Source organism: Malurus melanocephalus, unplaced genomic scaffold (assembly GCF_030028575.1).
Source record: "Malurus melanocephalus ecotype Western Australia unplaced genomic scaffold, MMel_1.1 scaffold_153, whole genome shotgun sequence".
NCBI lineage: Eukaryota > Metazoa > Chordata > Aves > Passeriformes > Maluridae > Malurus > Malurus melanocephalus.
The window spans coordinates 1236239-1261238 of record NW_026623385.1 but is presented as its reverse complement, the minus strand read 5'-3'; the positions used below and the strand labels follow the sequence as shown (position 1 = coordinate 1261238).

The following is a 25000-nucleotide window of genomic DNA, read 5'->3' as shown; positions in this document are numbered from 1 at the left end:
GGAAAGTTCATTTACASTGAACTACTCGATTAATTGTGAAACTTTCTATCAAGCAATTATAAATGTAGCATTTCTCAGTAGTGCCATACCCTGGAGAAGTGATGCTTTATGATTTACTAGTAGTCAGCCCACTAGAAAATTGTAAACAACCAGACTCTAAACAGTTTAAATTGTTGTTCATTGCCTTTGCAGATGCAGTTTTTCTTTCAGATATTTCTACGAAACTTGCWGGCAAGCATTCAAGGCCGTTAAATAGAGGACAAGACATCATTAGGCCAGTCAATRTATCTTTATCCATAAGAAAACATTAAGGTTGTATTGCTTACAGGATATTAGAATACTGTATGAATAGAACATTTTAAATTGTTTATTAAAATGCTATAAAAAATTGAGAAAAGAAAGTAAAAGTACTTTGAAAATATAAAACATTAAATTAATTGCATTYAAATAGTCTGTTTGTATTAATTTTTCACTGTAGGTTCTCACATACATAGAAAACAGATTATTCTTTATCATTCCCTTGTTCCAAAAGGATTACAAATATATCAGGTGGTTTTAAACACTACAAGTCTCAGAGAATTTACAAGCCAAACAAAAACATCATCTCATTTTCAGTGGCTATGCAGATGATGGGATTTCTTCCCCATAGACAATTCACTTCGATATAAGAGAGATGTGTCCATATGCAGTAAAGTCCTATTTTGTTTGTAGCATTTCATTGTAGTTTGCTGTTTAATGATGATAATTTTAGTAACTGTGTCATTACTTGTCATGGTCATCTCTTGTGTAACACCTGACCACATGCCATTGCCTCTTCAAAGGTCTGTAGTGTTGGAATCTTCCTCGTTTATGTAAAAAAAAAATACTAAAAAAAAAAAAGTACCTTAGGTGACTTCAGGTATCTCCAAATATAGTTTCCGTTGGGTCATTCCACCTCTTGAGTGCAAACATTAAATAGACTTTTATTCAGCCTTATTTTATATTGCTTTTTAATGAAGTTCTTTAGGGCAGARGTGTATTGTTCCAAATTGTTCAGTTACTCATGGAAATGGCTTAGATCAGACTTTTGCTAATGGAGATGTGACTTTATGGCTTGTATAATGATTTTTCAGTTTTGTATTTCTGAGTTTGCTGAATTAATAGTTGAGAAATGTTAACCTAGTCAGATTTTTGAAAACAACTTAAAAAAGCATTTGCCCTAAATTAAAATGTCCTTGAACTACCTGATACTTAACAAGTTCATTGTATATTTACTAATTTATGCTTCCTCGTATAAGCTTAGAGGTCTGCAGATTCAAATGGTTCTAAAACATAGCATTGAAAAAAAACCACACCAAATGTTTTGGTGTTTCAAAATATATTTAAATCAGAAATTATTAGAATTTAAGACAGAATCAATTTCTGCAAGGACTGTGTTAGTTTTATTTTCACTCAAAGTCCATTCACTTTTATCTGAGCATCAATGGATTTAAACTGAATATTCTTGGAATCCTGTATAATRAAGGGTAGAAAGATTAACTGGATGGGTGGTTGCTCTGAGATTGAATTTGATACCTGTTGAAAACATACTAATTTCTTCATGCTCAAGAATAATGAAGCGTAGTTCCTTAAGCATATATTAAATACTAGTTCTATCATTTACTGAAAGCAAAACTACATTACCCAAGTAAGTTTGCTTACTAAATGAAGTGGAAGAACACCAATAGCTGAGGGTATAGTTATCATCAGAGAGCTTATGCTAAGCAGAATTAGGACMTTCCCAAGGAAAACAGTCCTCTCTGCTATATCTTGCATTCTACTTGTTTGTCTTAGACTCCAGTGCCAAAGCTATCCAAAGTAGTGTCTGTAGCTGTCACCGCTTCCCTTAGCTCAATGTCGATCCTAAGTTGTGCCTTGTTTTGTCYTCAGAGCTGTGTCCTTTCCTTTTTACTGCCTTCCCATTAACCTCTCCCTGTCCATGAATTTGCAGTCCAACAGATTTAGAAAGACCCTTCCCTGGCTGAGTGATGCCTAAGGGCTCAAAAGTTAATTCCAGAAGTTATTGGAATCTATTAATGTAGCATAAAACTGTTCAAATATGTTGTACCAAATTTGTATTGAAGAAACTAGAAAAGAAAATTATATGTTTTGTTATTGGTGTCTCTCCAATACAGACAAAAGTTTTGTGTTCAAGTTTTATGTGTGCTTGGGTAGGATTTTTTTTTTTAAAGAAATTGAATTAGCGAGAATATTCTGGATGGGTTTATTAGTTAAAGCAGAGCTTTACTCAAAATTTTTCCATATTTTATTAAAGTATCATCGCTATTCACTTTTTTATTACCCTTTCTATAGCTTATATATGTATATATTTCTATATTATATAAAAACACATTTTTATATATTATATTTATATTATATTTTATATTAACCTATTATACATTATATATTTTTAATAAATATATATGAATTCTTTTATGTATATATTTAAATGTACATTTACATAGTATACACTCTGAATGTGCTTTAACATATAGTTAAGGGACAGTGAAAGTCACACCTGTGATTTACTGCTACAATTTTTGTACCTTCACACTGATGACACCTCACTTTTGTTGCATCATGTGTGCAGACACCATGGCAGATTTGTGATGTTGGTTTTGAAATCTGAAGGCTACTGCTGCTAATGGGAYTGAAATCAATTAGTCTACTAAATATTAGTCCTTATGAATGCAGTCATCTGTCTCCATATTTAACAGTACAAATGGACCTTTCATTACTGTTCTTACTTATCTTCCTAAGTGACTTTTAAASCCATTAAGGAATAATTCAGCAGAATCCTCTTAGTGTATTACAACTGATAATAATTCCTTTATAATGACTCTGATCAAAAGGGAAGGGATTGGTTGTATCACCTACTTCTAGCAGTGCTCTTTTATTTTTCTATAAAATTGGACATGTAGCAAAGACTGAGGGAAGCCCACAATTGCTTCCCTTTTTCCCAGAACAGCTGTACTACAGTAGCATTGCAGTCCCCAGACTTCTGCTTGAGGTCTTTTACATCTTGCCTTTTTTTTTTTTTTTTTTTTTTTTTTTCCCTGAATAGGTAGTTTGGTGATATCCTTGGAAACAATGGAGGAGAAAGTATTTTTTTTTTTCAGATCTATCAAGAAGTTACTATTTATTTCTGGGTTTAGTCTAACATAGGTAGCAGTTCTATTAAATTTTTGCARTATCTTCACTGATCTGATAAAATAAGCATTTGCCTCTATATTCGAAGAGATTCACACCAGTCTGATACAAATAATTCCCATTTTTATTAATCCATTAGTTTGTGTACAGCAATAATCTGAGCTGTGAGTGCATCATTGCCATCTTCATCAGAGCTTMTACTGTTTGTAGTTCTTGAGACAGATTTGGAAGTAAGTTGACATTTTCTGATTGTGCTGTCTCTGCAATATTKTGCTTTCAGTAAGTGGCAAGTGAGCCTTCTCTTAGCTTCATACTTGAATATTTGCCTGAGTACTAAAAAGTACAGATTTCTAGATTAATAACTTGGGCAATATTTTTCCTTCCAGGCTGCMTGAAGTAATATTTTTCTATTTGCATGAAGCAGAGCTAGGAAAATGATGAGGCTGGGAAAATGGGACAGATTATCTTATGTTTTTCTATTTGGTAAACATTGAAGTACCATATATAGAAAAAAATATTTTCTTTTTGGTTTCAGAGATGTAGCTAGCATGTCTCCACARAGTKTACAGTTACWCKAAGAAATTTAATTGAATTTGAGCCYTTTGTCAAAGCTGTGTTGCAAWCTCAAATATCTGTTTAACTGATGAATTAAAAATATTCTCTTACTTTTTCACCTCTCATCATGCCATCCCTCACATTCTACCTGACATCTGTTCCCTAATCTATTGCATTTACATAGTTCAACATCAGTTTTTGCAGTTATTGGAAATAAGCAATGCAGTTGTCCTTGAGGTAATACTGCTGAAAWACTAATGTATATGTTTCAGAAGCAAATGTACAAGACTGCTGTTTATAAAAATATGGTACCACCAAAATGGTAGCATAGGACCTAAAAAGTGAGTCTGTGACGTGAAATAAATTCCCGATCTGTTGAAATTTCCCTACTGTTTTTATTACTGCTTTCCAACCAGCAGTCCTGAGGCTATAGTGAGAGGTAAATAAAGAAATGAGGCTTGGAGTAGCCTCCTGGATGATTTATTACTCCTTGATGCTTATTACAACATAAAACTTTGTGTGAAACTCCATTTCTTTCCTTACATGTGAGTTTGGCTTTTGCTTCTGGGTGTAAAGGCCATAGATGAGAGTGAGCAGACCCTTCCTCTGTCAGTGCTCTGTGTGCCCTAAGGAAGCCCTCACCATGCTCATTGTTGCACTAGAAATGCCACCAGCCCCTGCTCTTGAGTACCAGATTCAATATTCCTACTGTCCACTTCCTTCCAGGAAGGACTGGACTCTGGGCATTCCTGCCATCTTCTTGGTGGTCTTTGTGGTCTGACAAGTTTTGGTCTTRGCATAGTACACTCAGATATTTACCTTTGTCTCAGGCAGGATATGCTCTTTGTGGCTTTTTGTGCTTTTTTTAGTCTTCCTATTATCTTACAGGGGGAGGGTATAAGTTATTCATGCTCACTAAATAAAAAAAAAATCATTTGGGATAATCTTTTCAGGAAAAACATTCACAATTCAGTACATCTCAAGAAAAATGTTATGTGCTATACAGATATTTGATGTTTAATTTTGTTTGCCCAAATTAATTTACAACCTACTTCATATTTTTCAGCTTTACTTCAAGTTACAATTTCMCTTAGCAAAGTTGAGCTCAGTGTGGGTGAATCCAAGTTCTTCACATGCACAGGTATGTACTAATTTTATTTGTAGGTATATAATTTTTGTTAAATTTTGAACTTTCTGTGTATTTGTAACTGAAATAGGTGATTCACAGTATTAAATGAACATATTGTTGTATATTCACATTGAATTGTGAGAACTGTGGTAAATAGTAGAGCTTCACCGGCTTCACATTTCCAGTCTAGAATCTCTTCATTTCACACGCTGAATCAGTTTGAATTCTCTGTATCTGTACAGGTAGTTTATATCTATTAGGATGCTTTTTTATTTAAAATACTTTTGCTTATCTAAACTAAGGAATTATATCCTCTCCAACCTATTGAGAGGGCAAAGGAGATTTTTTTTTTTTTTTCCCATGAGGCAGATGTCAGTCAGGAGGAGAAGAATTTGCATTTGTAGCTGCCTGATATGAATGCTTGGTGTTGCTGAGTTGAGATCTTCCATTCACAATGACATATGGCCTGGCTACACTGACAGTACAATTGCCTGATGACTTGACCTCTTGATCCAGTCACTTCTGGACAGCCTTTTTCTTTCCTTTAAGACTCTGTACCTTTCTGTGTTGGTTTTTTTTTTTTTGTTTTTTTTTTTTTTTTCCCTCTTGAGATCCTTGAGCTGCTATTTACCATGTCTCAACAATTGTACCTCTGCCTGAAGTTTTGTCCTGCTTCTCTTTCTTGTAATTTAGCGATTAGTTGACATTATAGAATCACAGAATCACTTAGGTGGAAAAGATCATGCAGTCCAAGTTTTGACTGATCACCGCCTTGTCAACTAGACCAAGGCCACTCGTCCCTTGAACACCTCCAGGGACATTGATTACACCATCAGCTTGGGCAGCCAGTGCTTGACAGMCCTTTCCATGAAGAAAATCTGCCTGAATTTTGCATAAATTCCCGACTGTGCATTGGGTAGGCACATGTGTTGCACGATGTCCTTCTAAACATTAAATCTGGATTGTTTTTGGCTTTGTAGCCATTGGTGAGCCTGAGACCATAGACTGGTATAACCCACAAGGAGAGAAGATCGTGTCCAGTCAAAGAGTGGTCGTTCAGAAGGAAGGAGTCCGATCCCGACTGACCATTTACAATGCAAACATAGAGGATGCTGGCATTTATCGGTGCCAAGCCACCGAYGCTAAAGGACAAACTCAAGAAGCTACTGTAGTGCTGGAAATTTATCGTGAGTAAAATACTATTGATTGACAAATAAAAGACTGTGTTTTAAAAGCCACTAGCACAGAGAAAGTAGAGCCTCTCAAATTATCATCCCAAACTCTGAATTTTAGCTTCAAAATAATTGCACCTCCTGCAGTTTAGTTAATAGGTATTATGAMAAAGATTTAAATTAAATGGAGGGCCACTTATGAGTATTGTAGAGTGCTTTCCCCTGTATTTTAGAATTCAGTCTTATGAGAGTGCACTGTGTGTACCTTAAATGAGAAAATATGAGGAATAAAAAAAGGTCAACATAATTTGTATTCAAAATATGTGTACCATTTACAAATTACATAATATTGAAAACATGCACATGTGCAGAAAGCACAATAAATAAAATTTAAAGAGAAGAGGTTTTACTTTTAATGTCCATCTTTTGCTATTCTTGGCCTTACGAGGGAGTTTTTACATAAAGCATTGAAGCTTAGTGTGATAAGTTACCAAAATGCATTTCAATTGCAAGCAAATAATTGAAGAGTGTATTTGAAAAATAAATACATCCTATTGTAGTAAGAGATTATCTGAGAGATTGGAGATTTTTTTTTTTCTCAGTGTTGAATAACTTTACATTGTMCCATATTTTTCAAATCAGTCAAAAATGCCTAACAGCTGTACATTAAACAAGCACAGTGAATATTTTAGGCAAGGTCTTTGTTGGTGAAAGGATRGGACATATACCAGCAGGCCTTCAGCTGAGTTAAGATCTAATTTCACTGGAGAACAGTTTTTTTTAATGTGATGGAATTACAACAAGACAGAAAACATGGAGTAGAATGGTAAAGCACAGCTTCAGAGAGGTACAGATAATTCAGATAACAAAAGACATACTCAATTTTTTAAAAATCTTTTGATAAAACAACCAATAAACTGGTGATGGCAGTTAGAAGTGATTACATGATGGCTTGAAAGCTGGCAGTTCAAAGGATTTCAATTTTTTCTGGAATTCATTTGTATGCATAAAACTGCCAGTWACTCCATTAGCAGAGTGCTGAGCAAGGTGGAAGTCTTCAGAACCATTTGCATGTGTTAATTTTAATAATTCTGCAGTCAGACAAACCTGAAAATCTACACAAGAAATGACAAGGTTTGTGGGAACTGACATATAAAATTTCCTTATTCATATTTGTGATGTAAGAAAAAAAGTAGGATAACCTGTTGGTAGTCTTCTGGTATTTGTGAGGGGTTTTTTTCTGACTTCATACAAAAATGTATGAGAGGCGTAACAAAAAAACTGTGCTCCTTCTGCTATGGGAAATGAGTGGATTATTTGAGCCTGCACTGGTATCAATAAAAAAAAAAAAAAAAAAAAATGAAGCTGCATCTCTTCTTAAGATGCAGCTGGCTTAAGCTCCCCAAAAGTGTGCTCTGAAATGTAATTGGCCATCTTTGATCTGAGAGAACATAGGTTGGTTTGTTTATTCTGTGTGCAAGACATTCTTCCAGATTTTTTTTTGGTCAGTCAGTTGGTTTTTGCATTAGGTCTGACAAGACATCACAGATTAATGCCATCTTGGACTTCTAATCATGCTGAATTTATTCAACACATTTAGAAAATAAAATATTGCTTTGTTATTTGAGTTTGGAAAAATTAAAAGCATCAGCAAGCCTAAAACAATCTTGTCAGTTCCTAAAATAATGCTACTATTTCTTGTGACCTAATAGTCATAAAAGACTTAATGATTTCTCGCTGCCTTTTTAGATGTTATGTTTTACTCAGCTGCTGCTTTTTCTCAGTYGGTGAGGCAAAAATTCTACTTTTCTAGTGAGAATTTTCAAAATTTTAGTGTTTTTATGGAAGTTTTGTTAGAATGAAAATTTGAGGTTCTAATTCAATAACAATAAAGCACAAGAGAATAAATAAGCTATCAACCTGAATATATAAACTTCTAAGTTTCTAGAGTTTCAAAATTGGGTATTGGAACATTGAAAACAATGAAAATACATTTATAAAATATTATATATATATATATATATATATATATATATATATATATATATATATATTCTATTTATATATATATATAAATAAACCAAAAATTTTCATAATGTAAAATGATTGTAAAGTAATTTTTTGAGGCAGAGTGTAAGCCCAGGACCATTTGAGTCTTATGTGGGAAAATTACGTTATAGAAATAATTCTGTTTACATTATGATGAGGAGACTTAATAGTGATATTTATCTTATTTGGTGTCACATATCATTTTAATGCTAAGTTTAAGCTTCTGTTTTCTTTGTTTTTCTTTTTCAGAAAAGCTCACTTTTCGGGATATAGTATCTCCACAAGAGTTCAGGCAGGGYGAAGATGCAGAAGTTGTTTGCCGTGTTACGAGTTCTCCTGCTCCCGTTGTCAGCTGGTTGTACCGGAATGAGGAAGTCACAACTATTGCTGACAGTTAGTATTTTGGTAACTCTTTAAGTTATACATTCCAATTAATATTAAGACATTTTCGTATAAGAAGACTAATCACATGCAGTGGGGGATTTTGATTAGCCCATCATCTGCTGTAATTTAGCCAGGTTCTGTGATCTGTAGAGAATCCATGCACAATGGCTTCAACCATGTGTCTTATTTTTCGGTTGGGAATTTTGTCATGAGGCAAAATGAGTGTCCAAATGCCCAAAAGATTGCTGGGTGCTCCTGCACACAAACTGTTCCTGGTCTGCCTTGTCTTTGGGAGCTGAACACGTTTAAAACACACAGAGATGAAATTCATTGCACACAAAGCTGTGACACTGACCCTACACAGCATTGATTTTGGGATGTTTGCCCCATTGCACAGTGAATTCTGGGTGGAGAGGCATTTTGCATTGTTTTGAGAGTTTGTTTGTATCAAAGGTGGGTTACCCTGTGAGTTACAAGCACCTGGGATATCGATAATCTGCTTAGGCTGGGCCACTAAAGCCTGGGTTCAGATAAACCTCACCTTTCCCACAGGCAAATTCTAAGCCTGTCAAGGCAATTAATTAGCAAATAGAATTTCTTTGACTTAAGTCCGTAAAAACTCTGAATAATTTTTTTTTTTTCAGTGCTGTGTCAATAGTAATCTTTGTCTCTATGGAAAACAGGACTTTCTATATTTTCTGGTAATAGACCTAACATTGTTAATGAGCCAGCTTTTCTAACTTCCCATCAGTTTTCTATCTGCACGTAATGAAACTCAGTGTGCACTTAAAAATTTTATTCTTTCAAAATTAATAGTTCTGGGRTATTTTTCCAAATGAGAATGAAAATTTTGTTGGGTGTTTTATGAACTCAAATAAGCAAATATGGAGCATTATTTGGGGAGGGGGGGGGAAAGCTTGATTGAAATTTCYGGACTCAAGTTCCTCTCCATTGGGAAAGAAAGTTTTGCCTAAATTTCTTCTTATTTATACTGTATTTCTCCTTTCTTAGACACAGAGACTAAGAGGAAACAGGAAAGTTCTATGCATAGAAAAAAAATAGTTGAAATTTATTTACAAGTATATATGTACAATTAAACAGTGAATGTAGGTGAGACAGAAGATTTTCAAAAATAAGAACTCTGAAAATAAAACAAGAATTAGCAAACCAGGAAAAAGGCTTTTTCCAGCATGCTAGTCATGAACTGCTTGAAAAAGTAGAACTACCTCAAAGTTCTTGCTAAAAATTCTGTATTATTGCCCTTTTGGGTTTTTCATCCATCTGTAGGATTAGCAAAGGAGATGAAACAACATTTTCGTTTGTTCTTCAGAATCATGCACRTTGAAAATTGAGTTTTTAAAATATTAATTCACAAACTTGTATTTTTAAACCATTTTCTTTTACAATGCTAAAAGTACAATTATATAATCCAGTYTAAATTTAAATAGCAGGATGCATCCCTTATGTTCTGATCTAAAGCAGTATTCAAATACAATTCCAGTCATTGGAATTGTTTTTGGAGGGTGAGGTTTTAAATCACCAGCTTGGGAGGGTGAGGTTTTTAAATCACATCAATATAGGACTGAAATTGGTCGATTTTATTTACGTCTATAAGGATTTAAAATACATGTGAAAAAAACAACATGCCCACTGTCTTACAGTTAAGAATTTTTTTTCATACCCTGTGAAATAAAAAAGGCTTCTTTATATTACAATTCAGTTTCAAAATCTACAGTGGATGATCAAATTCTCTCTTATTCTGAAAGAYAATTTAAGACAATCTTCTAATGAGCCAGACTAACCCTCTAGATCTTATTGGGCAGGCTGTGGCAATCCAGTCCTGCGGTTTCCTCAGTGTAGCATAGTCTCTGAAAGTTAAAATTCCCACCTGAAGTCAGTAGTTTGCACAGTTCTAATTCCAGTAGTGCAGACATGGTGCCATTGCCCTGCTGAACCCAAGTGGGCCATTTAAATACATTCAAATTAACCAACATGCAAATGTGACTGCTTGCTTTGAGATGGTTAATGTGATGTGTTTATTTCATATTTAGRTGACACTGCAGTCCCTCTTGTAAAGAATGACTGGTTTGGTTGTGTGAGGAACAGGTTTAATAAAAGTTTTCAACTTTTTCTAAAAGTTTTGATATTTAATTCAACAGCTCTTTAAATCATATCTTGCTATTAGAATGTATAACTTTTTGCTGGGCATTGCGGCTCATAGCCTGGTATGTACACAGCAAAATTTACAAATCATAAGCTAACAATTCCTCTAGATCAGATTGTGTGGCACTGAAAAGACACAGACAGCCCTTCTTTYCATCCACACCATTTAACATGTGATCTGACTGAAGGGGAATGATGTGTGACTGACTGTTCTTCTAAATCAGGCATTTGAATTTGAGAGGGTTGAGTCCAGACACTACAGTGGTGAGCTGGAGGAGGATAATGCCCTATTACTGTGCAGATTCACCAACTCAAATCTGTTTAGTAAAAGGTTCAGTTTTTATCAGGATATCCATGGAACAGTGAAATTATGGTGTGCTCATGGGAATATCTACTGCTATATCCTTTTTTTTTTTTTCCCCAATGGAAGTTGAACAGTTATTCAGCCAACACTTTTTTTTTTTTTTTTTGTTTCCTGATACTAAGTGAACCCTCATTTTTTTCAATGTCTTATGGAAATGCAGATCACCTCCAGCCCTCTTGTTCACCTGACACATTAAATGTTTATGTTAAAAGAACCCCAGAGATTTACCAGTGATTAAAGGCTTAAAGAGAGGCAGGATCTCACCTTTTCAAAACATTTGGAAGCACAGTTCTATGGGAATTGTGTAGGAGCAGGCCAGGAAAATATGTTATAATTTGTATGTGGTGTGAAATGGCATTAATGTTCAACCATGACTTTAACAAACCAGACATAATCAGTGTATTTGGGTTGAGGATATTATTGTCCTGTAAACTTCTATCAGGTGAAGCATAATTTTTTTTTTTTTTCATTTCTTTCTTAATTTTATGATAGAATTCWTGCTACTGAAACAGAAGTCACTTGGTTGCTAGTTAAAACTGAAAGCTATTAAATCTCATCATCCTCCAATATTGCAAGTTGCAMATACATCAACAGCTGAATAAAAAGGGTTCAGGTTCTTCAAAACCCACATTCAGTGAACTGCAGGAAGTCATTCTCCTTGGAGGAGTCCATTACTATTGACTGCTTTTGGTGGGTTGACCTTGGTGAGTTTCCAGGCACCCACCCAGTCAACTCTCTCACTTAACTGTCCTCAAGAAAATGTGGTGGATGAACTTGGCTGGGTACCAGTGATACCAAAGCTGCTCTATCACCTCCTCTGCAGCTRGGCAGGGGAGAGAAAATATAATGAAAGGCTAATGGGTCAATATGAGGACAGGGAGAGATCACCTGCCAATTGCCATCATGAGCAAAACAGACTCAACTCAAGGTTATTAACCTAATTTATTACCAACATTATCAGAGTAGGATAGTGAAAAATAAAAACGAGTCTTAAAAATGTACCTTCCCCCTGTACCTCCTTTCTCCATGGGCTTAACTTTATTCCAAATGTTGTCTCTWCTTCTCCTTCCTCCTCAGGGGGAAGAYTCCTCMTASTCTTCCCCTGCTCTTGTGTGGGGAGACCTCCATGAACTTCAACAGTCATTCCCCCACACTAGAGCTCTTCAAGAAAAATGTTTTGACTGGGGGAAAATTAATTTAATTTATTGCCAGTTAAACAGTGTTGGATGGTGAAACACAAAGACAGAAATAAAACAATAGCTCCCCTCTCCTTTTTCCCAGTCTCAACTTTACTCTTTCATTGCTGACTCCTCTACCACACCCATACCAAGGAGTGCAGGGAGATTTGGGGCCTGTGGTCAGTCTGTAACATCTCCAATGCTGATCCTTTCTGTGGGTTGCAATTGTTGAGGATAAATTTGCTGTAGCATGGGWTCTTCCATGAATTACAAAGAGGATATCTGCTTCAACATGCTCTTTTTCCTGTGGTCAATGCTTCGACATGTAAACCTGGTACACCAGGTCAGGGAGAAAGGAGAGAAAAAAAAAATAATTCAGGTCCAGTTTACTCCTGCAGATTATAATTTTGCTGCAGCATCTGCAGGAAAGCATGTACATGCCTTTCAGAGTCTGATTTTAGAGTGTCCTTCAGCTCCTCAAAATGTCTATTGAATTTCAGTTTATGCTGGCCTTTATACATAATAGAGTGTATTTTTTTTTTAATTATGTCTTTGCACCCATTTCTGTGAAGTCTTAGAGGGTGGTGGAATACATCATTGACTAAGAGTGAATGAGGAACAGAGCAGGAGGAGGAAAGGAGGGCAAGGAAGATGAAAATCATTAAGCATTGGGATGTAGAATGGGCAAAAATACAGTTGATTAGTCTAGATAGGAAAGCAGCATTTTGTTGCTTATTTTATTGTAAATTGTTCAATTTAATTTTTGAGTCTTTTTTCACTCAACTTAATCTCTGTTATCTGTGTAAATGCTCATGAGTATTCCACTCATTTTGGAGTAAATTGTAATTTAACTTATATTGGAWTACTCCTTGGAGTAAGTAGGAAATTATGGATGGAAAATCCAGATTGAATTTTGGGAAATTCAATGTATTTTGGAATGAGGAAAAAACAGATTTATCAGCTGACATTTTGCTTTTAGAAGTGCAAATGTTTTGTCAACAAGCATTCAGATTGTACAGAGAAAGTACATAAATATTATTCATTTACGTTAGTGTTCTTCATGTTGTTTTGATTTACTAATGCCACTTAATCTCTTRTTTTCTTTTCTAGATCGATTTGCAGTACTAGCAAACAATAATCTCCAAATTCTTAACATCAATAAAAGTGATGAAGGAGTATACAGATGTGAAGGAAGAGTGGAAGCGAGAGGAGAAATTGACTTTCGGGACATAATTGTTATTGTGAATGGTAAGGAATAAAGTTGGTGAATTGACTTCTTGTTTTGTTTGATGATTATGGCCTATTTTAACATATATCACTTTCTAAAAAGTTCTTACAAATTTGTTAGTATAATTGTCATGCCTGTTTAGTATTGGTTTCCTGTAAGTGTGATTGCTTAATATTGAAAAAGAAATCTACTATACTATGCAAATAGAATCAATTACATTTCATAGTGTCAGCAAAYACGAATATGTAAAGTATAAGTATGGTCATTATTATTAATAATTTACAGAACAATAATTATTTCAAGACTTGAGTTTCACATTATAGTAGTACTGTTCACTCTGTTTCTCAGTGTTTTGTCATTTACTATTAAAAAAACTTGATTTTTTGTAATTATTAATTTTCACTGTGTTAATGTACTTTATGAGCTGTCCTAAAAGTCACATGTATATTTTATTTACAGTCTAAGTTATAGATTTTTTCAGATTTTATTTTTTGTGAGGAATAAAGTATGTGAGAAGCTACCTGAAAATTTGCATTATACATTTCAGTAGTTTATRATAAACCTCTAAGAAGGAAAATTAATGAATTGAGACAAGATGGAGCATTTAACTCAAGCTCCCTTAAACTCAGCATTGACCTGTTRAAAGATAACTATCTCTTCATATATTGTCAGGAAAGGACACAGTTCATAAAAGGGCATTTTTTATCTCTGCAGTCTGTTTAATGTCAGCTTTTCAGTGAATTTCTTCCACAGTTCCTATTAGTTTTGGAGCTTTAAATGTTTTGCCCTTGACTGGTCCTTCTCAGCAAACCTGGTTTACATGTCATTATGGAAGGTGAATTCTCAGTTAGTTTCAGGAGAAAGAGCAGATTTTGGCACAGGTGTTGCTTTGTCCACGTAGTCAAGCAGGAATGTCTGATAGTTGGATTTTCTGGRTTGTTGTAGGTGGTGCATTCTGGTGCTGCATTGCCACGACTCCTGGTTTTATACAATTCCAACAGTGCATCTGGTAGCATTTAAAATGTTGAAGGAGGTTTCCTTCTGCTGCTATTTCTGCACATAGATATGAATCCACTTTCTGGTTACCTTTCATTTCTGTTTGGTATTTATAAGCATTTAAGCTGAGACAGTCTGGATTTAACCTGAAACATTAGGTTGCAAACCATGGTCTGATTTCACATCATTTATTTCTGCATTATAAAAACAAATTTGGTTCTTCATACATTTATTATGACTCTAGGCAAGAATGTTAACACTCATCTCTAAACATTAGTCTTGGGAAGAGAAGGAGCTGCCAAATAAATGATTATGACATGGTTGGTCATGTAGAGTGGCATCAATTAAGAGCTATTTTCTGCTTCATTTGTGGTAATAAATAGGTTTGCCTACATAAAGTTGAATGTATAAAGCTTGGTCCAAAATAGCTTTAAAATTAATATTAAAATTTAGAAAAAAAGAAAAATTGTAGTATTCTTTGGTTAAAATAAAAGTGTACAAATGAACTGGATTCAAAAAAAGAAAAAGATAAAAACAAAAAGGCCACCAAAGCCACATGGCTATATTTCCACTGCATCTCCTTTTCCAAAAAAAAAAAAAAAAAAAAAATGGTTTGGAGGATAATCTAAGTTTGATATAAAAAGAAAATGTTATCATGAAAGTACTTGTATGTAGAAGTTATTCATATTTAGAGCTTTACTGTTTATTTGCTCATCTTGTAATAGTGACTGTAGAATCTAAAGAAATATGAAATATCTACACAAACACATAGTAAAAATCACAGRATAAGTTGAGTTGGAAGAGACCCACAAGGATCATTGAGTCCAACATAAAAAAGTTATCCCGGTTTCAATTARCCAGGATAGAAATATGCAAGGACTCCAGAGAAGGATAAACTGTGACTTAAGAACATACAGATACTTTAGGAAAKCTGGCATGCCATGTTAATTACAGTGGTTATTTAAAGAAAATAAAATAAAAAAAAATAAAGTTTCTGTTTGAACAGAATGAAAATTTACTAAAAAATAATTTAAAGTAAATCTTGAAACAAAGTTTGATATCAGGGTAGTAGCTAATATATGGAAATCTCCAGAGGGTTATAATGGGTAATAAATTGATTGGATTATCTCTTAGAAATTTAATATTTATATTTCTTTTCTACTTGAAACACTGACATTTTTACAGCATTTCTTTTCTACAGGTATTTACAGTGAGGTATAAATATCCAGCTTTTCTTTGATTACAAGTGGTTCACAAAGAAGAAAAGGAAAGAATTCAAGTCCTCCTGTAAACAAAAGTTTCTTTTGCTTGTTCTTCTGTCTCTATTTATTTTTCCCCCCACTCTTTATTTTTTAAATTATTTTCCTCTAGCGTACGTCTTAGATTTATTTCTTCACTGTCTGGGAAGTTGCATAAATGAAATGATCTCACTGAATTTAATGAAAGAGAACTGTTTACATTTATGCAGGACTGAATTTTGCCACTTGGCTTTACGTGTGAAATGTGAGAGAATTGCAGTGAGTCTACATTTCTGTTTTCCTCTTGTAGGTGGTAGTTTAGTTCCAGCCTACATACATACAAGAATAAAAACAGATTATTCCTTGAAATAATGATGAGAAAAATAGAATTTTACTTTTGAAAAGAGAAAATAATATTTGATTTAAGTGTCATTGYAGTATTTTTTGGAAGATTGAAGCACTTAAGTAATGTGTAGAACCAAGTCATAGTCTGTAGTTCTTGGTGGTGAAAAGCAAAGAACCTGCTACTTCTAGCAAATTATCTCCTCATGTTCCCAACTATATTACGAGGTCTAAGCATTAAAATGCACTGCAAAATAGCTGAAATGCATTAAAGGCTTTCTAAACAGCTTCTTTATTGGAGATGGATAAATTGCTGTTGCACAGCAGAAGTGTTTTGTATGCTGTGTAATGGCCCATGCAATTTCAGATAGGAAAGAAGTGGTCTGTGAAACACAATAAAACACACCATTAAAAAGTGTGAAAAGTACATAACAACACAGAATTACTGGTCATTGATAATTCTGGTACATGATTTTATATTTTATATATTCAAGGTTCAGAAGTTGAAAGGCTTCTGAAATACTTGGTGCAAAACCACAGAAGTTGATTATCAACAGTGGGTGAGAAGAATCTGGTGGAGTGCAATGGAACACTAAAAGCAAGATCATTGGGGTTTCCTGTTTCATCTTTTCCCTAGTGAACAGTAAAGCTAAAAAGGAGTAACTGAGTCGCTCTGGCATCTCACAGCATGTTCTTGTTAGCTGACACCAATTTTTTGTGAATCTTGAATCTTTTCCTTTTCCTCTAACTTTCTGTGGTGTTCCTTCCTTTTCACATATCAACTTCCATCCAWTCTGCCTGGATCATTTTTAGTTGTGTATTTCATAGACTCATAGAATTGTTTGGGGTGGAAGGATCTTAACAAGAATCCAGTTCCAGCCCCTGCCATGGGCAGGGACAMCTTTCAYTAGACCCAGTTGCTCAGATCTCCATTTRCTCTGGCCTTGAATACTTCATATTTGCTTGTTAGTTAATGGAAGCAGACATGTAAACAGATATGTTAAATAYCAGCCTGTGGGTTGTGCTGTCTCAAATATTATTTCCGTCAGGTAGAAGTCCTTTGCAAACTGTTATGATTTTAGTAATAACYTGATCCCATCGAGAAAAGAAAACATTTGTCACTCTTAGAACAAAATTAAATTATTGGAAATACAAATARATTTTATCCATTAGGTTCTATCACATTTTCCCTTTGGAAGATGTTGATATTCCTGGACGAAAAATATGCAGGAGTTCAGTAAAAATAATTAAATATGCATAATCAAGTCTCCTGTGTACTGATCCATCTTTTAAAAACACAATCTAACATCAGTATGTGCTTTTATGTCTTAGGTCTTTATTGTCCTATACATGTTAGGTATAATTCAGTCATCTTAGAATGTTCTGTAAGAAAATGGACGAACTGCTGAAAAAGACTTTAAAAAATTTTTGTATTAAAAAAAAAATAGTTATAAATGTCCTGATATATGAAAAGTTTTTTATTTAAGAAAAGAAATACTAGTAACAATGATTCACTTTGCAACTTGATCCCTAATTGTAACCCTAAATTCCCAGATTAGCAGAGGATCCTGTACTGCATTTTAAATTTCTCCAGAAGCACATAAAAGATTGTATTTTTTGTTCATAGGACATATTTTATTTTTCAGTTCCTCCTGCAATCATTCTGCTGCAGAAATCCTTCAATGCCACAGCAGATCGAGGAGAGGCAATAACTTTGTTCTGCAGAGCYATGGGATCACCTCTGCCGGAGATCAGTTGGTACAGGTGAGTTCAGTCGAGGTCTCATCTGAGCACTTTGTTTTAATGTGTCGTGATTTTTTATCACAGTCCATTAAGCTGCGCAACTTTAATTTCTCTTCTGAATTTTAAGAGAATTTTCTGTCCATTTCTATTCTAACAGCTAAGGCTGGATTAAGCATTAATAAGTGAATGGACTYGCACAAATTCAATTGCACTCAGGTTGCTAGCAAGTGAGATAAATGTAAAAAGTAACAAAATTCCATATTGTCATGATTTCTTCGTATGTGAGTGGAGAAAAAATGAGTCCATATCTCAAAAACAGTATAAGAACTATCTAACAAAACTTTTTGCACATAAATGCCTCAGATATGCATTTATGCAATAAATATGTATCCAGTACAAGTCAGCAATACTAATAAAAAAAGATAACACTTTCCACATCTGTAAAAATAGATTCTAACCTTAACTCTCCAATTCAATGAGATTCAGAAGGAGGTATGAATTTAGACACTTGTAGGGSCCAGGAATGTTTCATTGAATAAGTTTCAGTGTAAATTAATGTAATTTTAAAGTATAAAATGCTTTGAAAATGGAATTGCTTTCAAATCTCATGTGTGKTTTTTTTCATTATACCAATGACATGAGTGTAGAATAGCTGTGCCACTTGGGAACACTTACCATATAACATTTGTAAAAATTTAAATATCTATATACTCTGTGTTCTTTCAATTTGAACAAAGATATGCATCARTCCTGGGATATAAAGTATCTCAATACCTCATACCAGTGCACATTTCTATTTTAGACCTGAATAATTTGCATCTGCTTATATTATTTCAAGTGAATTAAAAGGTCATCCCATTTTCAAAATGGGCATAGAAGTGATTTCCATCAATTCTACATCTCCTTTGGAACCTTGGAAAAATGTTAATTCAAGGTTCCCTTCCTCTGRCTGACACCTTCATCTTCATAAGTCATAGGTCAATTGTGATGTTTAATTTTTCTSTTGTGCAATTTGAATCCCAGGAGATGGAAATAAAAAGAATGCAAAGTTAATTCCTTAATGTGACTTAGAATTCAAAATTTAGTGAAGAGGAAGAAAAATAAAATCAAAATAKGTACAGCCCAAATTAAAGAACTGATACCAAATTCAAATCACACTCTGTTTCTTTGATGTCRTTGCAGTAATTTTTCAAATGTCTCTCCTGTCTGACCAAAATTAAGAGCCTGAAATCTGCTCTCCTAAATGGTTTTGGTGTAAGACAAGAAACTTTATGGCATATATTAAGAACAAATGCATAAATTTCCAACATTTGTGGGTATCTCTGTCAACAGYTGTGGCATTTTTTTTCAATGTTTTGTAAATATTATAGTACATACACAGTCCAAATGTCTTCAAAAAACACTTATCTTTRTGTCCATTGATCAGAACCCACTGAAGGATTTTCCTTTGGTTTGACAGCCCTTCAGGAGCTGGCTTTTTTGATKAGTTTTAAACCACTCATAAAACACCTTTTGTAAAGATTTGACAGAAGTTTTAAAAGCTTGTGGACTGGATATTGAACCATGCATGTGCAAACWTCTGTTCTTCCTTCAGGAACTATCTAGTAATGAGGAATATTGGCTTATGTGCCTCCCTTTCCTTTTGATTTCTCCCGTTCTTTCATTCTTTTTGAATTTTGTCTGATTAGGCCAAAAATTCTTGTCAATAGAAAATATTTTTTTTTATTTGCTGACACCAACAGTTTATAACGTGATACAGTAAAAAAAAAAMAAAAAAAAAAMCACTATCCCTGTTACAGGATATTATTATTGATATGCAAACAGGGAAATAATTGGGGAAAGAAAAATCCTTGTTTTTATGAGTAGGCAAACAATTATAAATGGTATTCCAGTCCAAAATTTCTGCATTAAATTTCTGAAATCTCTGCCTGAAATTTTCAGGTCCATTTTCACTCATTTAGCCAATTAAAAGCAAAAATTTAAGTCGGTACTAACCTCAGTTTTATGTGTTCCTCTTTTAATGAACAAGTGGAATTATGTCTTGAATTYGATAAAGTTTTAATAGTGATTTTGGAAGGAATATGATCTTTGGTTACATTAAGTTAAGGGAATAGCATTCAGTTTTACACACAAACGTACTTTTTATCAGTGTGATTTTAGTAATTTTATTTAATTTGTCTCAGATTAACCATTTGTAAATTGGGCATGTGTAATAAAGTGACTTAATGGAAGGCTGTTTTCTGAATTCTCTGAATAGCCATGTATGGCTAATGGCCTCAGAGAGATGATTTTAGATAGTMAAACAGAAAATAATCACAATGTTTCCTGCTGTCACATTGCAAAACTTTCTAAAGTATCAGTGTCCTGGAGACCTGTGGAAAAGTACTGAGAAAAAGGGTGGAAATGATTTTTTTACTCCATTCTGCTACAGGATTTTTAACTTCATGGTATAAAAGGTATATCTATGCCTRTTCTGGTGGTTCATCAAGATTAAGGACTTGTTTCATACACATTTCCATGKTCTTGTGCCTTTATTTGACTTTCCAAATGGGCTCTCACACCAATTATTCATTTATTTAGTCCACTGAAGTTTCTTGATCAAGGCGTGCAGAATCTGGATTTATTCAAAGGCAGTCTTACTGTCCACTGATATTTTAGTCAATTCATAAGTAAATTATCATTATTTTTATTACTCTTGTTTCCTTTTTTGTTTCCAGTGGACTGATTTTAATGGATCAACTTCCACTAGGCCGTGAAAAATATCTGTATTTTTAAATCAGATTACACCACTATTGAAGGGACTCATATCTCTGTGTATTATTTGTAAGCAAGATGCTGGACAAAACAACAGTCTCAAGCTTTTAGCTCTTTAGGACAGTAGCTAATGTGGTGAAGCTTGAACTGTTCATTTACACCCTTTTTATTTCCAGGAGCTGATGATATTTAAGATTTGATCAATTTGATATGGATGCATCTGGACTTGCGGCAATTTTTCTCAAAAAATGCTTTAGTTCACTTATAAAAGTTAGTCAGTTTGAAATACCTTGTCAAGAAGAAAAGTCATCAAAGTTTAGCTCCTACTCTATTTAATTCCTACATATAGTTAATATTTCATGGACTGAGAGAATGTAATTTAACAGATATCTCTGCTGAAGCCGATATTACATTAATGTAAGGCATAACATTCAGAGAAGCAATACACTAATGTAATTAAGTGAGCCAGGACTGAAAGATAAAGAGCCTAATGCAGCTACAGGTCATGAACTGGAAATCTTTACTCATGTGAATAGTCCTACTGCAAACATTGTTTACAGCTGTGGAGATAATTTGCACTGCTCAAGTTTAGCTGGATCAATTTCCTCGTCTTTGCTGACAGGACTTAGAATTACCTTACAAAAGAAATAATCCACTTCAAGTATTTTATTCATGTTTTTCTGTTATCCAATATCAGCAACAAAATGCTCATAATCTCATTTTGGCTGTGAAACTGCCATAGATATCAATGATGTTTGTGGAAATAGGTACCTGGAAATTACTTGTAACCTTGACTATAGACTTYTGTCTCCTGAAAGAAATCACTCGGGGCAGGTTTTGGTTGTTTGGGATTTTTGTTTGTTTGTTATTATGTGGTGTTGGTGGGGTTTTGTTCTGCTTTTGGTTTGGTTTGGTTTTGGTTTCCGTGAGACCACCTAATGTGGAATATTAGACCTTTCCTRTTCTATAAAATAATTTCTGTGATTTCCTTGGGAAAGGAAATGAACGTATCATAATCATRTCTTGAAGTTGGCAACCCAGTGGACTAGGGTATTTGTAAAACAATGTTACTAAAATGCAAACTGTGTGGATATCAGGGGACTCCTACTAACAGCTATTCATACCCCCAAGAAATAAGCAGCATCCTCACTTTTAGATAAAATATGATTTAGGGAAAAGATGAAATATATGTAATTATCATTATATGAGAATAAAATAAAAATCATTGTTGGTCAAATCTTAAAATAAAATTAGGCCTATTGCATAGAATAGAATATTTGAGTAGTGTCCTCTTGAAAAAGCAGCTGTGTGTAGGCCAAGGTGCTCAAATGGACCGGTCAAGCTTCAATCAGCCCTCAGAATTGCTTTCAGATTTTATTATTTCTGTACCATCTGGTCAGAACTTGTTCTAACATCTGGAGGCATGCCTGCTTGCTAAGTTGTGGCTAGCCAACAACAACTGAGAGAAAATAATTTGGATGGGTTCTTGATGTGCCAATAGTGTCTACGTGAATTTAATTTAATTTTTTTATAACTTGCTGCATTGCTACTACTGTGAACTGCAGCAGTTACACTTGAAAAATACGCTTTTAATTGTTTCTCACATAAAATATATAACAAATGTCCTTATGTCCTTGCTTGAGTGTAAACCATATGTCAGAGTCCTATTTACAAACATTATTCTAATATTAGGTCAACACTGAATATTTAAGATTAAAGTTATTATAGTATTTTTAATACATATATATTTTTTATAACCTGACAATAAAATCGTGSAGCTGGGGTTTTGAAAATCAGAATGCAGTTCAGAATGTGTTGCTTGTGTTTAGAAAATGCACATTCTTGTGGTAAAATACTGATCCTGAATATCAATTTTTGCCATGCTAAATTCAACTCCCTTCTCTACACACTGTCAGCTCATGCTATGTGAGTTAATGCATATTTGAGGTTGGCAGCATAATACCTTCTCAGTCTCTTCCTGCAAATATTATTTCCCCCAAATATCATTATATATTAATTCTTCCATAGCACATTGTTTCAGATACTGGAACCTACTGGTTGATTTAGACATATTTTCTTTTTATTTTTATTTATTTTTTTTTTCCTAGGAATGGTAAACTTATTGAAGAAAATGAAAAATATGTGCTGAGAGGAAGCAATACACAACTAACAATAAGAGACATAAAAAATATCGATGCAGGTCCTTATTTTTGTAATGCTAAAAACAAAGCAGGAAATGACAAAAAGCAGACATTCCTTCAAGTTTTTGGTAAGTACTGCATAATGTGGTCCATCTTTCCTTTTAAAATGTAAACAGTAAGGAAATGAGGTGTTAATTCACAATTTTCATTGGAATGGTGTTCCTGCAAGGTGCCTACTGATGCAGCAAAGCACTTTCTGTGTAATTTTACAATTCCTTTCCTCCCTGTTGGCTACTTAAACCTTTACACCTGAATTTCATTTTGAAAAGGTTATCATCAGCATTTGTTCTTCTACTATTCACATACAGTATAATGGAGTGTTAAGTTTTTAATTCAATCTGTTTTCCATTTAGAATTTGACTCATTGCAAGAAAACCAAGAGGAGAAAGGGGSAAGTTCTGAAAAGGGGAAAAGCAGGTTATTTTGACTTCTAAGCGTTTAAAGTTTTTAATAAGGAAATAACATGCAGGGATCTTCCTGATTTTTTTAATTTGTTTTTTCTTGATTGACTTCTGGTTTTTAGCACATGATTGATGTAGTCACAAAAATATTGTCTGTCCTGAGCTTCAAAGGAGAAAAGGAGTAACCTCAAAACTCTTGTTTCTTTCTATTCTCCACTACCCAATTTGTGTTAATGATTCTCTCCTTTACATAGAACTGATAATTTATTTGAAGTTTTGTTGAGGTATAACCTAGTGAGGGCAGGCATTTGTGAGAATGTGGAAAACATCCCTCAGAATCACTGTGCAGGAAAAAGTCTGTAGCTCACTTGTGAAAAACCTACGGAAAATGAATGTATAGGGGTTTTTTACATTAAATATAGCTTGTAGTAAAGAGGAAGATATTTCTATATGATCAGTTAAATGACATATTTAGGACAGGGGAAATTAACTGCCCAGTCAAAAAAAAAAGAAAAAAAAAAAAGAATGTTTCATTCCTGGCTAAAACTAGTAATAATTTATACAAAGTTAAAGAGTTCTAATGTGAGAGAAGAATCTGATATTTTACCTTGAAGAGTTTCGCTGTTGGAATATATAATGGTGGCTTTTAGAGTATGGGAGCCTGAGGCTGAAGCCATGGTGCCAGGTGAGTATTATTTGGCTGTGTCCACATGCAATCCCCTGTGTTTCCTATCTGAAAAAAGCTTTTTGCTGTGCTGTCTCCAGCCCTGCGCTCCAGGTGGGTTACCCAACCACTGGACTGTTGTCGTTCTGAGGTACTTGAGAGTTATTCTCATTTGCTTTTCAAAGGAAAGAAGATGCAGTAAAATCTTAAATTTCATCCCAGACTCAAGAAGTACAGCATCTTGTTCTGGAAAGCCAAAATATTTCATTCAGTTGTGTTTCCAAACTTAAAAAAAAAAGAAGGAATACAAATTACTTTCTCATTTTGTTATGAATTTAGGGCAATTTCAGTCAGAAATAATTGTGTGTGTGTGTTTAAAGTCATTTTAAATGTGGCTGACATATACTTAGTTTTTGCTTAGAGCAAGGAAAATTTTGATGAAAGGGGTAGGGAAAAGGAGACACCAGACTTAGTGGGAGGATTTCCTGTGTACATTTTTTTCACCTTTTAGCAACCATGTTTCTGGGGACTCCACGGAAAGCTAAATCCTAATGTTTTAATAGATATTATGGGTTGGTTTAATTAATTTTAAATCTACACATCCTTTATGGTTCCATGACATCCTAAACTCCTAAATTTCTTACATAATTTTTTCTTGCAGGGAAAATTGTTCCTTATGTTTCAGTTTSCACAGGACTCTCTGAAGTGTTTCCCACATCTCTTTCCSAAGTGGTTATAGCTAATTTAGAGTKGAACSGGGTTTTAATTTCTCCTACAATAAACTTTACTTTTGTCTCTTTCACATAGGTTAAATCCCCATTCATATATGTAGCCAACAACTTATTACACTTTTCTTCCCATTAAATGTGTTAAAAAAGCTGCAGTCTGGATAATGGCAAGGCAGATGGCTGGTTATTTTAGCTAAATAGTACACAAATAACTAGTTTATGTTAAATTGACCCATTAAATTGTATTTTTCTTTCCCACTTCATTAGCTTACTTGTCTCACAYGTCTGCTATCTTTAATTTTAATTTACAATGCAAACTCCTTGGGGCAACAACTACTGTTGCTACAACAGGGCTCTGGCAGGGTTGAAACTTGTAATAACAGTAATATAACCATAATGCAATAAAAATAATAGTAACATTGTAGAATTCAGCACTTAAAATTTCTAGAATTCAGCACTTTTGAATAGACATACTCATTTTAATGCCATGTGACAGATACATATTTAGTTTCCATGTGTGGCCTAGATTCTTTGGTTTAACTT

General features: G+C 34.1%; 1 protein-coding gene across 2 annotated transcripts in view; it reads left to right on the top strand.

Moving 5' to 3' along the window:
• Positions 1–738: 738 nt before the first annotated feature.
• Positions 739–25000, top strand: part of NCAM2 (neural cell adhesion molecule 2) — a 132438-nt gene continuing 108176 nt past the window's right edge. For both annotated transcript variants that reach the window (XM_057371676.1, XM_057371677.1), the window contains exons 1-8: positions 739–786; positions 4612–4618; positions 4790–4864; positions 5833–6039; positions 8323–8466; positions 13273–13410; positions 17613–17730; positions 22572–22732. In XM_057371676.1, the coding sequence (XP_057227659.1) occupies positions 739–786; positions 4612–4618; positions 4790–4864; positions 5833–6039; positions 8323–8466; positions 13273–13410; positions 17613–17730; positions 22572–22732 (898 nt within the window). The remainder of the gene's footprint in view (positions 787–4611; positions 4619–4789; positions 4865–5832; positions 6040–8322; positions 8467–13272; positions 13411–17612; positions 17731–22571; positions 22733–25000) is intronic.